At 42.4% G+C, this 18,646-nt stretch overlaps 1 protein-coding gene across 1 annotated transcript in view; it reads left to right on the top strand.

The window, feature by feature from the left end:
• Window positions 1-18,646, top strand: part of RSPRY1 (ring finger and SPRY domain containing 1) — a 38,559-nt gene continuing 19,913 nt past the window's right edge. Inside the window, 3 exon segments of the mRNA XM_015412820.1 lie at window positions 1-141; window positions 11,875-12,369; window positions 17,789-17,841. Coding sequence (XP_015268306.1) covers window positions 12,023-12,369; window positions 17,789-17,841 — 400 coding nt within the window. The 5' untranslated portion in view covers window positions 1-141; window positions 11,875-12,022.

Here is an 18,646-nt window from a genome sequence, read left to right as displayed (position 1 = left end):
TGGGAAGGCTCGTTGGGGCCTCCTCCATCTTACCAGTCCGTCGCGTTGCCGTTGCCTGAGGAGAAGATGGCACAAAGGGGCTGCGCAGCCACCACCACCACCTTGTCGACCTGCGGCCTGGCAGACTGAGTGAAGGAAGGGGTGAGGCAACGAAGGGGCTTTCCTGAGCGTCGCCTGGGTGAAAGATGGGGGGGAGCTTGAGCCTGAGGAGAAAAGGGGGTGTGGGGGAGCTGCTCGTGTCCTTTGAGGGAGGCCGAAGCCAGAGGGAACGAGAGAAGCAGGCTCTCCTGGCATGGGGTGAGGAGGGGAAGCCGGTAGTGGAGATTATGCTTCGGAGATTCCTGGGGATTTGGGGTGGGGAGGTGCCGGGGGAGGGTGGTCTGCTGCGGGGATGCGATGCACTAGCAGAAACTCTCCAGAGCTGCCATTTCCCCCAGCCTAACTGCTGTGTGTTGTCTGCAGATCGGTTTCGATTCCGGGAGATCTCCAGGCCCCACCTGGAGATTGGCAACCTAAGGGCGGTGCCTGGCACTGTATTAATCTTCGTGCATCGACCGCGAGGTGCTTGTGATTGAGAAAACTAAACAACCCTAGGGTTGCCTTGTCTTGTTCAATGGCTTGCTCTCTTCTCACACACGCCCCTCTTTCTCCCTGCTTGCAGTCATGCAGGTGGGTAGGGAAGAACCAGCGTCACTGTCAAGAGATGGGGGGGGGGTTGGTTCCAGGTGGGGGCTGTAGCAACCCCTCCCCCCCAAAAAAGAGGGAAGGAGAGATTTTGGCATCTTTATAAAAAGGCTAACAGATCCGCTGTGGCTAAAGCTACTCTTGCAGCTGTCAGGCAGGGCGGCTTCTCCTTTTAATAAAGGAGAGTGTGCCTTGGGCTTACAAGGAAGGTAACTGAGAGGGTGTGTGTATGAAATGTATAGGATGCTTTGAAGTACTACAGGCTTGGCTGATGAGAACTAAGAGCCACTGTGGCGTAGCAAGCGTTCCACTGTGGAGATGCAGGTTCAGTTTTGTGCTCCGTGATCTTGGACCAGTCATTCTCTTTCAGCCAGCCTATTGCACAGGATTGTTGTGAGGAGAAAATGAAGGAGGGGGAGGTCCCTGTACCCTGTTCTGAGCTTCTGAGAGGAAAATTGGAATAAAAATGCACTAAACAGAAATAATGATAATCACAGAGTCTTGGGGTACTGAAGGACTACCCACCACGTATGATTTGGGGAGCTGGACCCCACAAGTATGTGAAGCAGTGGATTCTGATGCATGTGCCACAGTAAAGAGGTTGGTCTTTAAGATATGTCCAGTTTGTTGTTACAAATGCCTTTATTGCTGCACGTGAACCTTTTGTAAGACAGAGCCCACTTCTTCAGGTGTTTGTTGCTTTTGCCTCATGAAAACTTATGCTGTAACAAATGTGTTGGTCTCCAAGGAGCCACAAAATCTTTGCTATTTTTGAGGCAGCAGGATACAACAAAGCAATAATGTTGCTTTTGTATTTGATGAGCATTTTTGTGCTTGGGGTACGGAAGGAAAGCCCTTGAATTGTGTGTGTGGGGGGAGATTTCCTAAATTATGATGTTTAGCTGTCTTGAGCCTCTGAGGTCAGGTGGAAGGAGAGTATCACATAGCATCTGAGGCAAGGATGTAAAGTATTAAACATTTAAATGATTAAACTGTAAGGATTCATTTATTATTTGTGTTGGGGTGAGGGTGTGTTTATACACACAGGGTGTGTGTGTATATTGCTGTAAATGATAAGATATTTTCCAGTGGGTGGCAAACTGGCAAAAGGTGTACCTGTGCATTCCAGGACATGGAATGTGCCTGCAGAAGGTGTGTTACGGTACTGGCTTACAGTTATTTGTACACAAAACTGACACCAGAGCACATTAACATGATTTTTTTCTTAACAAAAATGAGTAGCAGAGCTGATATGCATGAAGCTTGTTAGTGCTTAAGTGATTTAAAAGTAGATTATTTAAGAGTGTATGAAACAAAATGTATACATTATATGTTAGCTTTTTAAGGTGCTTTAAGGCTTTCTTTTGTGTGTCTTTCTGCTGTAACAGGTAAGGTGGCTTCCATTGTGGGATATGTTGGACTGTACAGGCTAATAAAAAGTCATTCAGGATAATTTCAATAATTCATACTTCCAATCTAGTTGATTTTGTTAGGCCAGAATGACAGTTGGGAATCTATTCAGGGTGAGTTGATAATGTTGGAGAAGTGCTTCTCCAGAGATGGACTATATTCTAGTTATTCATCTTTGGAACTATATTCCACAGGTGCCAACCTTCATAACTTCTTCCTCTTCGTAGATCTTGTTTTACTTTTCTGTTTTTGTGTCACCCAGCATATCCAGCCTGCAGACACAGTCAAAAATGCATTCTCAAATCTTGTAACCTCACCACTGACCAATCCATGCCTGTTTAGAGAGTAAAAAACCTGAAGTAATGTTAGCTTCTGTTCTTGTATTAAGTCAGTTGGCAGTGAAGAAAAGTATTGATGAAGGTGTATACTTCTCTCTGAAGGAGGAAGTGCCCCTGCTTTTCATCTCTGTTTGGACTTGTAATCATGCATTCATCATTGAGGACAAAAGTTCATTACTCTTACCATTCTTTGACTGTATGAGTAAAAAGGTATTTGAGGGTTGTTTATTCACTGCCCTATGTAATGTTGAAAATATGTGCCTTTAAGATGAGATTTCTCCAGAGTTGAAGAAGGTAGGTCATGAAGGCAGGGGGTGCATTTACTATGAGTAAAAGATTCCACAAGAGCCAGGGCAAAACTAAACTAATGATGTAAGGAATGGCATGCAGAGAATCCCTGAGGGGAGCATTCTTCCTCTGGAGATAAGATGAGAAGGTTTGCAAGGGATTTCCCCCCCCCAAAGGTAGAAGGGGAGGGATGACGTTACCACACTGTTGGTTATGTGCCCTGTGATGATGGACAGCTGATTCTCTTCTCCCTTTAGGTTAATAATTCCAAAACTGTGTGCCCCAAGAAATCAATTTGCGAGCCCTAAGTACCCACCCATAGAGAAAGCTGCCTACTGTCTGCATGTTTTACTTTTACCTTCCAGGTGGCATCCATTAAAGAAGCCCCCCATTCCTCTATATAAAATCTGATTGGATCCTTTCATCCTTCCCAAGAGACAGCAGAATTAGCTGCTGTTTGAGGAAGTACCTGTTACATCTTTGCATGAATTGCCTATGTGGGCTTTTTTCCTCCCAGCCAGGAGACATACCCAGAGCTGTGATTCATGTACCCGGGGAGGGGGGAATCATCCAGTCCTCCACCCAGAATGTTTTATTGTCAGTGTGTAAGCAGAAATTGCCCTCTCCAAGTGAATTCTGTGTACTTCCAAATTTTAACTAGTGAGAAGGCGCATATGTCTTGGAAATTTTTAGAAACACTGTACTGTAGTCTTTCAACAAACTGGGTAGTTTATGAAGGAGAAAAAAGCAACTGACTCCCTTTAACTGGAAATAACAGTGTATTATTCTCTTGTTTTCTTTGGTGCTGAAGAAATTAATACTTCTTGAAGTCTGAGGTGACCATGTCATAGATTGGGGGGACGGTTCCAAGATTTTCAGGGTTTTTTTAAAACATTTTTCTGTGTTATAGCTAATAAACGTACCCGAGTGCTGCCTGTTATTTTAGTGCTTATAATGAAAATTAGGTTGAGCTGGTTGCTTCAGAGAAGTTGAGTTCCAGTAGATGAAAAGCATCACTTGCAGCTTCTTTTTTAACGTGTCAGAGATGACTGTCGTGTTGCATCTGATACTTTACCAGGCATGTTTGTGCCTTGGTTACTTGTCAGATGTGGTACAAAATGGTTCCAGAGATACTTCTTATTGGGCAAGATATTGACGTAGTAGGAAGCTTTTGTGTTGCATGGAATTCTTCAGTTTGCTCTTTCTTGAAGAAAAGGGGTTTTCTGTAGGATTTGAAATCCTGCTGCTGTATGGCCCATTTGGGATCCTCCGTCTTGTGTGTGACAACTTTGCTTAGATCTACACTGATTTTCTATTCTTTTGATGGACCCTTCATTGATTAATCAAAAATGGCAGGAAGTCAGCACCAATCACATCTGTATAGACATCAGTTCCCAACGTTCTGACACATGTGAATATGAACTACAAACTGGGATGGTAGTATGCAAATAGCTTATGAAGATAAGGTTGATTCTTTTCTTTTTTTTAATGCCCGTGGTTACTAACTGCAGGAACCAATGCTAGTGGTAGCTTAAAATGCATCTATTGATGATGATCACCCATATTCACTCCTAAGTGGAATAGGGAAACATTATAATTGGGATGCTGTTGTGGTGAAAATCACAAAAGACAAGAAAAGGAGGGGGGTCTTAACCCAAAAATAATTAAGAACCAAAAGGTTAAGAAGTCAAAATGTGAGAGCCCACTATTGGCTCCATACTGCATCTCAAAAATAATAATAATTGGACCTAGACAGGAAGGTACACAACTGAATTACCATTCAAGACATTTGTACCTGACCAGGGCAGCAGGTTATTTAAAATGAGACCTCTGTATTATATCTCTGTCTTAGGTCACAGATATTGATTATAAAACAGTTTCAACTTGGTCCAAGTTTAAGAAATAACTGTATCATTATTGTTAATGTCGGGAGGTTGTGTAACAACATTGTTTGACCACTGAGGAAGGCCAGTTGGCCAAAACACATTGGTCAGGATCACAAATGGCCTATGTTGGTGATAATTGTATGATTTTATTCTGATTTGAGGCTATTTGGGCCTACATTTTAAGTTTAGATATAGAACTATTGGGCCCTCACATTCTGACTTCTTTAACCTGCTGTTGTGGTGAAACCAGAACTCCGATGCCCCAACACAGGAAGGTCTGAACTTCTTTGACAGGCATCTCATGAGAGTATGATGTCTGTCTACAGAACATACAGAAACACAATCCTTTACACTGTTTTTTGTTTGTGTACTAGAAAATTGGGAGGTAGGGCTGTGAAAAGAATATGTAAGCATATAGGTGAAAATGAACAGCACTTCTACAAATAAGGACACGTAGCTCTTAATTATTGACTTAAATTAGTAATCCTCAGTCATGCCCCTTCCATTGCTTGCTGTTTAATGACATATGTTACTGGAATTGACACGTAAGCTTGTCATATTAATTTGTTTTTTTTTTAACCCATACTCCTTGTACCAAAAAAGGTTTGGGAACTTCCAGAGCTGCAACTAAGACTGAATGATTTTTTTAAAAAAATTGATGGCTCAGAAGCAGTGTTGCCACAGACCAGGATGCCCCACTGGCCTTTAGTGCAGGGGGCTAGGTAAGAAAGACAGATTCAGTTTCACCTTGAAATATAAACTGGGCCCATGTGGTGGAGGAGCTTTAGCTCTGTAGCAGCTGCCTGCACTTCCTTAGCAAAGCCTGCCTCGCGTTCTGGAAGACCAGAGTTCTGGAAGAGGCTTTTGGGGTGTGAGACAAGTCTCTGTAGAGAGATGCAGATTGTGGCTTGAAGAGGTATAGTTACTCCTTGACACTGAACATGATGTATCTTAATTGGCAATCTACTTTCTGGCTGGCCTGATCACTACAGTATGGAAGGCTAATGCCCTGTTAAGGAATCAGAGTAACTGTCACTTTTCACCATCTTTTGTCTGTTTTATTGGCTAATTCCACAGACCTTAGGTGCCTAGAAATGTCCTGGTGGCACCAGCACAAAATATTGTTTCCATGTTGCCTAAACATATGCCATAGCAACACACTCTGCTTAGTTAGGTTATTTTATTCAAAACATCTTGCATCCTGTCTTATCTCAAGGTAGCCTTCTGCTTGTGATAACTGAGGAACCAAATGTAGCTAGGCTGAACTGTACATTTCTGTCCTTCTCACTTTCATTTTGGAACCTCTGCCTGAACTGGTTCAGTTTCCCATGCTATTATGCAGTTCAAGACTCTTTATCCTTCAGAGGGACCATTAGCATAATGGAGCTGGATATATACCACACTGTTTTGCAGTTCACCATCCCCAAAGTCATATGAAGGAGAGAAGATGAGGAGATTGGATTTATACCCCGCCCTTCACTTGGAGTCTCAGAGCGGTTTACAAACTCCTTTCCCTTCCCCTCCCCACAACAGATACCCTGAGCTATTCCGAGAACTGCTCCTGAGAGAACAGCTCTGAGAGAACTTATGACTGACCCAAGGTCATCCAGCAGCTGCAAGTGAAGGAGTGGGAAATCAAACCTGGTTCTCCCAGATTAGAGTCCGCACACTTAATCACTACACCAAACTGGCTAGAATGTTCAGTACTCACCCTTCAGTACTAATGCCTGTCGTTGGGTGTTGGGTGGATGGGTGGGTAAATAAAGCCATACAAGTACTGCCAGTCCACAATAATCACTGTCTACCTAGCCCACATGTTTCCTGATGATTATGGAGCCACACTGCAAGACTCATAAAAACTGAGCCCATAACTTGCCATGATCACAGGTAGATCGCCCAGTTACATAAAGGACTTTGTTAGGATTATTAGAACAGCAAATGTGTTGCTTTAGTATAGGAAGTTAAGTGTGAATTTGCTAGCAGAATGCCCGTCTCTGATACAGATGTTGGGGTAGGGCAGGCTTGTACAGTGCAAAAGGCTAGGGGAGAGTCAGTATCTTTCATAGTAATTCTTCTCAGCTCCCCATTGGTGAGATCCAGTCCACTTGGAATTGAGGATGTTACTCTCATTGCTATAGTGCCCCCCCCCCCCGCAGTATTCTACTTTCCTGTACAGCACTGAGTGGTGGTAATCATTCATTTACAAGGGGCAGTCACAAGCATTCATTGAGCTCAGGCTGCTTTCTGCCCCAGATGACTGCTCTGAGAACCGATCTTTCCCCTACCTGCATGTCTCCATCCCAGCTGCATTTTTGGTAATGCAGTGGCTGTGCTGCAACCTCAGGGGCTGGTTTTTACATTGATTCCCCTGATGGCAGGGACTTTGTGGAAGATCATGGGAGTCCTGTGGGCATATGGCCAAGCAAGCACCATATGTTAAAAATTTGTAGAAACTCTGTTTAGGATTGCATTGTTAATCTCCAGTTTGAGATTACTGAGTCCTCGGCAGTCATGGGTTTGCAAATATGTTCCTTTTTTTAGCAATCCCAGTACAGTTGTGACTAGAGATGTAAATTTTTCAGAAATTTTGAAGTCATGGAGGGAAATGTGGTGCTTTCCAATTTTTCCCCCCTGGGGAGAAAAATACTTTAGAGACAACGGAAATATTTGTAATATTTACTTTCCTATCAAAGCTGAACTTATTTTGCTGCTTTATCAACACAAAATAATATAATACAAGGAAACCCTTAGTACAGTGCAATAGAACAATAGGCTTAACTAGTCTTTCCCACTGTGGCAACCATCCAGACTCTGAAGTTTGGTTCTCACATGGACTTTTCCCAGAAGAAAACATTCACCCCACAATTGCTTAATTCTTTGGAATGCGAACAGAATCCTCTTAATAGCTTTGAAAGCACCAATGCTCAGAAACTGTATTGGATTTTTCCCTAGTTATGGCAAGTAAGGGGGAAATCGGATCACTGCATACCACCATTGCTGAGCTTGGAGTAGAAACTGAAAGTAGTTTGGTGGTTAATATAATCTTTGTATCCAATTTTGACTTCTTGGAGAGGATTCAGAGGAGACATACTACTTTCCCCCATCATGAGGTGGTTATGATAGATGGTAACAAAATATTTGGGACTGTGAATCATTGATTCTTTATATATTATAGAGACAATGAGGCTAAAGCCATCTCCACCTACGTACATTCTTTGCTGACCACCTCTGCTTTATGGTTTGAATTCGCACATGCATATTCTGCAGGAGAATTGTCCAGCTTAGATGTGCATGCTGGATTCTGGCTGACCACCTCTGCTTTATGGTTTGAATTTTCACATGCATATTCTGCAGAATTGTCCAGCTTAAATGTGCATGCTGGATTCTCTTGCAAGGTTACTGGTGGTTTGATTTTGGTTTTTTAAAAAAAACACAGATGTTCTCTTGTAATTAGTAATTAGAAAAGAAGGTTGGGATAAGCATCCATCAGAGCAGGGAAGCAGAGGTCATTGGACTGGATGGGGAGTTGCCAGTGAAGAAGTCCCAAAGGTGCCTTTAAAAGTACCAGTGGGATTTCTCCTTTCTTGTGATTTCCCCCACCCTCCCAGTGGCACTGTGTCTAGGATTCTGCTGAAGCCACTAGATTCATTTTACCATAGCCATTTGGCTTGTTTATGCTGGTTGCCTCACAGGTTAACAGAAAAAAAAGTTTGGCTTGCATCACTGGAAAATAGTCATGCTTGCAGTTGTGCTTGCTGTATGCATTTTTCCCTTGCATGTCCTGAAATAGCAGAGCAAGGGACCAAGCAGTAATTTAAAGCTATTTATCCGCCAAATCTAAGTACTCAGTTTTAGCACAAATACGACAACCTAGTTAGATTGAATCTTTGTTAAAAATAGTTCTTTACCAGATCTTTTCATTGCTTTGGCCCATAGAAATTATGTCTTCTTTATAGTTAGAAAAGTGGCAGTGTTTGGGTGTCAAAAGATCATAGGGTGTTTGCAGTATTCTTTCTGGAGTCTCAGAAGTGGAACTCTTGCTTGAAGAATTTGAGTCTGATGCAAACATATTGCTAAAAATATATATATATACATGGAACGGGTGCTTGGTAGCTGGAGCCCTTGTGGCTCCCTGAGTTGCAGAACCAGCCACAGCAAGACCATTTTAATCACTTTTAGCCCTTTATAAGATCTGTGTTCCTCTTATCGACACATGGGCTGTGCAAGGGAAGAAAAGTCTGGCAGCAGAATATTGGGTGAGGCCTGGTCTGATGATAGTCTACCTCACCGGAATCTGACCCAAGTGACTTGCCTGCTGTGTCAGCTCAGGAGAATAAGACAAACTAGTGTTTATGTACTTGTTTTGCATGACTTGGTCGAATTTGCATGCTTTAATAGCAACCCTTGAAAAATCCTCACAGCTTGAACGTTCAGGCTGGGAAATTTCTCATAAAGGTTGGGGTTTCTTGACTTTCCTAACATACGAGCAGCCCTCTTGCCTTGTATTGACACAGGGGGGTAATGGAGGGGGAATTGCTGGTCCATCGTCCTTTGGCCAGTCAGTACAAACACTGATTCACTTGTGATACTGGAAACACAATGTTGCCGCCAGGTTGCTCTGTGCAGGCATTTTCCAACCTGTGGGTACCAAACCTAAAAGTGAGTTGCCCAGGACTTTTGCAGTTTGATGGATCTGCGCATACTTTTGTTTTTAAATGGTTCACCATAACAAGTAAATTTGGATTTGTGGGTCACCACACCAAAAAGGCTGAAAACCACTGCCTAGTGCTATGTTGCTCCTCTTTAAACAGATGTGCTAGTCAGCTGCTGCAATTGCAGATATCACTTTTCAAGGCAGTCACAAACATGGATCTGGAGACTGGGGCTTCCATTTCTTGTAGGGGAGAAGTGGGCAGTTATGTGTGTGCTTAACCTTCTCTGTAGCTGCTTTGCTTTCTGCTGTAGCAAACAGGTGTCTTGAAATCCCAGATTTGGGGGGAGCAGAAGAAAAAGTAGCACGAGGGAATGAAGGGATACACAGACTGCTTCTCCCCTGAAATTATTCTCTCCCCCTCCCATTTGCCTTAGTGAAATGGCAGGCTACTTTCCCGAGCCGTGTTTACTGCCAAATTTACAGTTCAGCCAAAAAATGCTTTGGAATATTTTGAGTGCTTGCCCTATGTGTATGTATGTGTGGAAGAGCATGAGAAACTCCTACGACGATTATCAGGACATGACAGTTAAGGGCTTGTGGTTTTCTTATCTTTGCCTTCTTCAGCTTGTATGCAACTTCATTTTCAGAAAAAACTTGGCATGCTGAGGATCACAATAAGACCCCCTCATGATCCTGTGGCAAGAACCTTGATATTGCTAGCTCGTGCTGCATGATAATGATAAAAACTGGTAACTATATGTAATCACACACTCTTGGCACACACTCTTGGTATGGCATGCACCAGTTTAGAAAAGTGGATGGAATAGTAGCTCTTCTAGACTTGCATCACTGTCTCATGGGTGGACAATTCATGTGGTGAGCTGTGACTTGCCTCACAAATGGACTCAAGATGACTAGTTGTTGCTTAAGTTTTATGGCAAACAGCTCAATTTCACAGTTCTGGTTGCCTTGGACTATCAGTGAGCTTTGGGTATCAGGCTACACTTTATAACATTAGAAACTAAATTCTTCAGCAGTATAGTCATCATACACATTGTATATTAATAGTGGATTGTATTCATTGCATTTAAACAATAGATTCATCCTCAAACATGTAAGTTTTACAGTATATGTAAGAATTGTCATTCTGTAATACTGTGGATTGTTAAGAACATAAGAAGTAGTCCATCTAGTCCAGCATCCTGTGCTGGATCAGACCAGTAGTCCAACTAGTCTAGCATCCTGCTCCTGTCTTACACAGTGGCCAGCCAGTTCCTCTGGACGGCCAACATTAAGGCATAGAGGCCCTGATGTTGCCTCCTAGCTCTGGAATTCAGAGGCTTAGTGCCCTTGAAAGTGGATGTTCCCCTCAGTCACCACTCGTCATTCATGAATCTATCTAATCCCCTTTAAAAGCTATTTATTTATGCAGCCATCATCACTACATCTTCTGACAGTGAATTTCACATTTTAATCACTCTCTGTGTAAAGTAGTATTTCCTATGTCTGTTCTGAACCTACTGTCCATCAGTTTCATTGGATGCCCTCAAGTTCTAGTATTTTGCGAGAGGGAGAAAAAGAAAATCTTTGTCGATTCTCTCCACCTCATGCGTCATTTTATAAACCTCTATCATGTCCCCCCCTTAGAAATCTATTTTCTAAAAGAGTCTTCAGCCTTTCCTCACAGATAAGGTGCTCCAGTCCCCTAATTATCCTGGTTGTTCTACATTAAAATCTTTCTTTTGAGTGAATAAAATCTTGTGTTAAGAAGCTGTTCATTCCAAAGGAAAAATATTTCTTAGCAGGTTTTCTACAGTGTTCCCCAAAATTTCCAAAATATTTTTTTGTGAATTTTTCTGGCACCCTCAGGGTGGGTGGGTGATTTGCTTGTTTTAATTTTGAAAGCTGTTTCTAGTTACAGAAGAGGCAAGCAATGCCTGTTTTAAAACCATAGGAGGAGAAAGAACTGAAGAAAATTAGCCCCACGAGGAAAGGAAAATATTTGAGTGTCTGGTTACTCAGACATCTGGTGCTGGTACCTGGAAACTTGAAATATTTTCCTAGTCCTAAAAACAGGCCTGGCTCTACCCAAACCTCATGACTGTACCCCCTTGCAGCTCCTTCTGGATCCACACTGTGAATGAAGCCTCCCTTGGATGTAAAAGGAAAGCAGAAAGTACTTGACTGCCTAATTCTCTCAAGACACCCCACATTCAAACGCTAGTTTAAAGCAGAGTCCACACATGTTAGACAGATCACATAATTTTGAGGCCGGACCTTTATAATTTATTGGAAAGTTTCAGATTAGGGGTGGATGTGAGGAGAACGCAGCTGGAAAGATCTTCATGGAGCTCTGGATACCTGCTTGCAAAGTTTATAAATGGAATACATAATGGCAATGTAAAAGCTGGGATATTAGGGAAACTTTGGGATAACTGGGCAGGATATACTGCAGGGCCAGATAGTAGATTGGTTCTAGGTAGACTTGCTATTAAGGGCCTCTGAAGAAATCCATGCCTAAAATTATTCTGTTGCTTGGAGAAGAGCTTGTTTGCATTATAGTGCAATTTAAATCTAGATGTTATTGTTAAGATATTTTTTTCTTTCCCTGCAGGCCTTTTTTTGAATATCCAATGTGTATCTCCAATGAGAATGTCGGAAACTAAACCAGCCATTTTCCATCCATTCCACTTGTTACAAACTCCTATGATGCAAAGGCCACCATTCAGGATCCAAAAAACATTGCTCTTAAAACTGTCTAGATGATTGTCGTTGCTTTGATTGTGTTCTATGTGAGCAGAAGCCTTCTCCAAGGTTTACGGCTGACTCTTGAACAGCATATTCGTTGTTTTCTGCAAACCTTGGGGGATACCAGCATGGGCAACTCCTGTGTTTGTCGAGAAGACAGCGGGGCAGAAGACAATGTGGAGTCCAGGAGTCGCCAGACAGAGAACAGTAGAATACCAGTACCTGAAACAAGGAGCCATTTGAGAGACCCAGTAAGGCCCCCGCGGCGGGGGCGGGGGCCGCATGAACCAAGGAGGAAGAAACAGAATGTGGATGGATTAGTACTTGACACGTTGGCAGTAATTCGGACGCTGGTTGACAAGTAAGTATTTCCTGAAGATCAAAATTGCAAGGGATGAACTCTATTTCCCTTACAGACCCCTATGCTGCTGGTTAATGGTGGCTGTGATGTAATGGCCCCTTCTCCAGGCATGCTGTGGAAATAATTTCCATGGAAGCATAAACAGGCACAACTTTGTGCCAGAACTGGAAAACCCTCTGGCTTTTCGGGACGGATTCTCTGCTTCTGTTCTCATCTTTATACTTGAATACTTCCTGAGCAGCTTGCTTCTGAACCCATCTTTCATTTCATTGAAATTTGACTTGGTCCCATAACTCAAAGAGTCAAATTCTTTTGAGGTGGACTCACTGCAGTGCCTTACTCCTGTTGTGAGGGCAGTGCCAAATGGCAAAACCCTTCCACATTCTTTACTTCCCATTGAGATTTCTGTGGTTTGGTCAGGCTCAAAAAGTGCATATAAGTGTATCTCAGCGAGATGATTCAGGTGCCTTCTGTTAGGAAATACTGCAGGGGCTGGAGTCAGTTAACTGATGAATGTAAACTCAGTCCTCGCTGTTCTGGCAGTGGCTCACCAGATTGTAAGATTAGATGGCATATGCTAAGGAGACCGTTTCTGGGCAAGAGACTTCCCTGACTGCTTTCTGAACTTGGGTTTTGAATATGCCTCTACAGAGGCAGAAGAGCAAGCTGTAAACCCCACTCCCCTCACACTTATGCAGTTGACGGACAGTCTTGGGGGCTAAAGAGAAATCCTCAGACTTTTGCAGACTTAGTGTTTTTGTGCAGGGGCTTGTTTCCTCTTTACTTTAGGTTGCTGTCCTATACATACCGGTACTTAGTGGGAGTAAATAGCATTGAATTAAGTGGGACTTGCTATCAAATAAACCTGCGTCGTGGGAGTAAATAGCATTGAATTAAGTGGGACTTGCTATCAAATAAATTTACGTTGGCTTTAGTCTCCTCCTTCCTAGACATGAGATTAAAGTCCATTTCAAATATGTAGGCACGCACAGGTACAATCCTTTTGTCTTCCTCCTAGAAAACCTTTTCCACCCAGAGACTTTAACATCAGGCTGATTCCCTGTGTGTGTTCTCTAATGGTGTAGGGCTGTACCACATACCCATCTGTATGTCTGTATTGGATTTTTGTGTTCCTGGTGACTTGCTTGCCTTCATTCTAGTTCAGTAGTGTTGGGGAAGCTTGAGTTTTTTAAAACAAAATTCTTGACTTATTTGAGATTTTAAAAAATCTGCACACCTGATTAGTTTTTGCCTATTAAAATGATGCTTGTTCTAGAGAATTTGAAAATGAACTCAGTGGTTTCTGTGCTATTAAAATAGTAATGTGAAGAGAGGGAAGTGGGCACAATAAGAGATTGAGAGGAAGAATGTGAGCCCTGAGCCCTTCCTTCCAAAGAACACAACAGCTAATGTATTCCGAATCTCCCCCCCCCCATTTATATGCTGAAAGCTACACCTCCTTACAATCATGGTTACACTGAATCTTTAGTATTTTCTTTCATAATTAAAATAGTTGCTTCTCTTTGTCACTTTTGATGTCTTTGTATCTTACTCGTGGCAGGGGTGTTGACAGTTTGCTGTGGACTTAATCATCTGCCCATCTCTACCACTTGCAAAATGTTCTTCTTAGTGTTAGGTGATCATTTGATTCTCTGTCGCTTGCCAGCTCTAGGTCTTTCATGCTTTTTTTGGCAAGGAGCAGGATTCTCTTGGCAAGCGTCTGAATGATGTAGCTCTTTTGGGCAAAATGAAAGGTTAATTATGCATTCGCACCTGCCTTCTCAAGGTAGTGGTCGCTTATTCCAGTTAACACAGTTAGTACAGTACTTCTGTGTTCTTTGCATGGCCTGGGAGTAAACTAGTTCTATTTCTCTGTTTGTGTGCACACATGCATGTGTGTTCATGCATTGAAGAAAATTAGTGGCCAACTCTACTTGCCTAGAACAAGGCAGTGTGAAGGGTGTAAAAGAGGATAGTCAGCACCATTATTTCTGTCTAAGAGGACAGAACTGGTTACTTCAGGGTGGATCTGAGGACTGCCCCTCTGGGAAGTGTGGGACAAAGTGGGAGAGTGACCTCTCTGAAAATTACACTCCTTCCTCCTTGAGCAGAAAAAGAGATAAAGATCCAAGCCTTTATCTCCAGCGCTCTCAGTTTATTGCTGCATCATCAAGCAGTATCTTAACTTACAGATATGTACCTGCATATCTCCCACCATTCCTCCACACAGCTCAAAGCAGCATTTAAGAGGGTTACTCCTTTGAATCCTCACAACAACCTTGAGAGGTGGGTTAAGCTAAGAGCCAGCAAGTATTCCAAGATTATCTACCCAACTTCATGACTGAGCAGGTAGATGAATCCACCAGCTCCCCCCCCCCCCCCCCCGGATCCTGTCAGGTTCTCTCTGCACTATATCACATCACATTTCTTATGTGAACTGCACAATGGGTACTTTATTCTACTTATTAAAACGTTTATATCCTGCCTTTCCTTGTGGCTCAAGGCAGCTTACAAATCACCATTTAAAACATACATAATAAAACAATATCTGCAGTGAATACCTCATTAAAAGTCCTAGCAAATAAAACAACTTTGCAGCACCTCCTAAAAATTTCAAGAGATATATCCTCCCCTGGGCATGCAAGGAGACTGCTCTTAAGTGAACTGCTAGTTAAAGTGTTCTATAGAATTCTCAGCTACAGAGCAAACTATTAACAAATGTTAATATTAAAGCAGGTATCAAATTTGGGTATCAAGCAGAGTTATTATACTGGATGTCTTGGTGTGTGGGGGGGTGTTGCTCAAGTTAGCTGCTATATGTTAAACAGATTTCTTTTCTCCATGTGGTTTTTTAGATATTCTGTGACTTTGCCCTCTGTCATTCAGCATTTCTCAAGTTACTGTGTGGCTGCAATTCAGTTTCCAGTGGGATATTTAGTGCAAGGAAGGTCTGGGCCACACTAGGCTGACCCCGGTTCTGTGCCTTCCCTCTCTCATTACCACCACCTTTGTAACTACGTAGGATGCACATCTGCACAAGGTGGGCCAGGACCTCTGTGGTCAATTCCCACACCCTGTTTCTGCCTTTTCATAACAGATAGTACTGACATAACAATCCTACTGGCAGTGTTCAAGCAGTAGCTGGATGAACACTTGTCTGGGATACCTTAGGCTGATCCTGCATTGATCAGGGGGTTGGATTAGATGGCCTCTATGGGCCTTCCAGCTCTATGATTCTATACTCTAGTGGGTCTGATTAAGTCATCATTTTTTTTTCTTTGTCTCCGCACTTGTACTGTTAAATGGATGTTGAAATCTGGATTTCTAGGCATGGGGTTTCTGGACTTTCTATTAAATGGTTTCTCCCAGAGAGTACATGTGTTAAGATGGAAATAGATATGATATCCAAATGGAGAAAAGAAATCTGTTTCATGTATATTACATTAAGGTGGAAATATATATTACATTGAGCACAAGGCTACCACTAAAAATGAATGCCCACTGTCAAGCCCTCCTTCCCCCAACATCTAGTACAACTTAGCCTGTGTCCTTTCATTGTATATGTCTCTGCCCCATTCCATCACTTCCATGCTGCCTTGGAGATGGGAAAACGCATGGTATGATGATGATAGCAAACCAAGAAGGAAAAAGAATGCCACGTGACAGCTTTATTGTCATACGAAGCCCTTACTTATTTTGCCATTTGTCAGAATTCACCTAGTGCTGAAACTTTCCACAGTAATGGTGAAATGCATAGCAGCTTTGTGTGACAATAAAGCTGTCATCTGATATCTTTTTTTTCCTTTTTTGTTTGCTGGTACATTGCTGGGTGTAGCCCAATTCCCCCCCCCTCCCTTTTATGGTGATGATAGGCCATAAAGTAATTTGTATTAGATGTTGGGGGGTGGGAAGGTGTGGGGAAGACACTCAAAACAGCAGCAGTTCCATGCTTATTGTGAGGTACAAGGCTGCCCTTAGCTTCAAGAATTATTCCATGTAGAGTATTTTTATTATTTCTGTTACTTATAGTTCACCTTTCTCACAGGGACTCAAGGCACGTTACACAATCAACAAAAATGGGACATTCAGTAATCAGAGCATTAGGGTTTTAGAAGTCTGGAACCACCAGAAAGAACTGAAGCATAGCATAAGTATTAATATGGTACATTAAGTGCTGCAGAAATTACATAATTGGATCCTACTTAACAGTAAGCTGTACGCAGCAGTATAGACCACAGTCTCAATCATTTATCCAAGTAAATTTGTGAGCCCTTTTGTACAATGCAACCCTATTACCTGTGCAGAAAATAGTTCTCTTTAATAGTTCAGTCTTGCAAAGTTCACGGAAGGCCAAGAGACTGGGAGCTTTCCTTAACTCCTCGGGCAGGCCATTCCACAAGGTGGGAGCCACAACAGAGAAAATATGTGTACATGCAGTTGTTGATTTTGCCCATTTGCAGAATCCACAAATGCCCATATGTATGCTTTCTTCATTTCTGGAATCTAGGTGTGGATTTTGTTGTTTGGCAGTTGGACTTGGGCCAGGTTATAACATAATTTGCTATTTGTATTGAGCAGTAAACTTCTTCCTTCTTCCTGAGCCAGTTTGGTTAAGTGGTTGTGCACGGACTCTAATCTGGGAGAACCGAATTTGATTCCCCACTCCTCCACTTGCACCTGCTGGATGACCTTGGGCAAGCCATAGTTCTATCAGAGGTGCTCTTCAAAAAGAGCAGTTTCTATCAGAGCTCTTTCAGCCCCGCCTACCTCACAGGGTGTCTGTTGTGGGGAGGGGAAGGGAAAGGAGTTTGTAAACCGCTCTGAGACTCCGACGCTACTTTATACATTTTTAGACTTTAGATGTAGTCCCTCCTTGCCTTTATCCTTCATACAAACACAATCATGTTTCACTGTTCCTCAAGATGTTAAAAAAATTAGTGTCTCTGGTCCCTGAACTGTATTTAGTTTATAATGCTGATTGTGGCTTTAATCTAGAGAATCCCCACTGTGTGCAGTAAGAGGTTTTGCAAAATGTCAGGTGCTTTGGTTTCCTTTTTCTTCAGCAGACTCTGCATTGCCAAGAAAGCTGTTGTATTTTCCAGTGTATAAAATGCTATTTGTAGCTTGTCCAAAGGGTGATGAGCAAATCTTTCAGGCACATACTCACTTGGTGGGTCCCTGGATTGCATTTTAGGGGATTTCTGTTCTACTGGGGTTTGATGGGACAAATATAGTTAACTCTCTGGACTGCTTCCAGTGGCAATATTCCATTTTGCTCCCACCAGAGCTTCTGTTTGGTCTGCCCTGGACAATGAATCTTTCCCATCATAGATGCAGTTCTTGGGGAACCTCTGGGTCTGAATCATTCTCTGCTTAATTCAGTGTTTGCTGACAGGCATATATTAACTTTTTTTTCCAGTGACCAGGAACCTCCTTATTCAATGATGACTTTGCACGAAATGGCTGAAACAGGTATTTCTTTTCTATTGTGCAATACTTCAGTCTGCAATCTTATGGGGGGGAAATCTCTCGGCTCTGAAAAGAAGCTTAAAGTTTGTACTGCATATTTCTTTCCAGGGGCTCATTCCAATTGTCAATCCTTATTCAGGTAACACCAGTACTTGACAGTGAGCACAGTAAAATTTTAATTAGCTTAATATGTGTACATGTCAGATATGACTAAATTTATGAGGTATGTAGTTGCAAAATCTGCCCTGCCAGCTGCCATGAAGCTCAAGATAATGGGCTGATTTGTTTCTTTACAGGGAGCTACTGAACAGGCCTTGGGGGTAGCAAAAAGGGAACAGGTGTGTGCTTTGCTTCCCAAGTTAAACAGTATGCTGTAATTATGGTCAGGAGCTGCAGAGGCAGAAGTGTCCCAGAATGTGTGTTGTTACCCCCAAGTTGCTGTACCTTTGTACCATTCTGTTGTACTGGAATAGTTGCAGAAGTCTGAATCGCTGTGCATTGGGGTTGCTTAGTGCTGCCTTGGGAAGATTTTTATCAGTGTGTTTCCAAAGAATGTACCTTGAGAATTGTGGGTGCCTTTTTTAGAACAGTTTAAAGATGTATCAGTTTCATGTTTGCTAAATTTCTAATGGGGTCTTTGATATGAAACTGGAGCTTGAACGTTCTTAAAACCATATTCAGTCCTCTGAGATCTTTTATTGCATTCTAGTAGTTTTAAATTGATACAGTTACTAACATATGGGAAAGAAAAATCAAGCCAAAATACTGTCAGAAGTGGCCCTATTTATGTCTCAGTCTGCCTCTGAGT

Source organism: Gekko japonicus, unplaced genomic scaffold (genome assembly GCF_001447785.1).
Source record: "Gekko japonicus isolate JY-2015 unplaced genomic scaffold, Gekko_japonicus_V1.1 scaffold1029, whole genome shotgun sequence".
Lineage (NCBI taxonomy): Eukaryota > Metazoa > Chordata > Lepidosauria > Squamata > Gekkonidae > Gekko > Gekko japonicus.
This window is presented reverse-complemented; position numbering and strand designations above follow the sequence as displayed.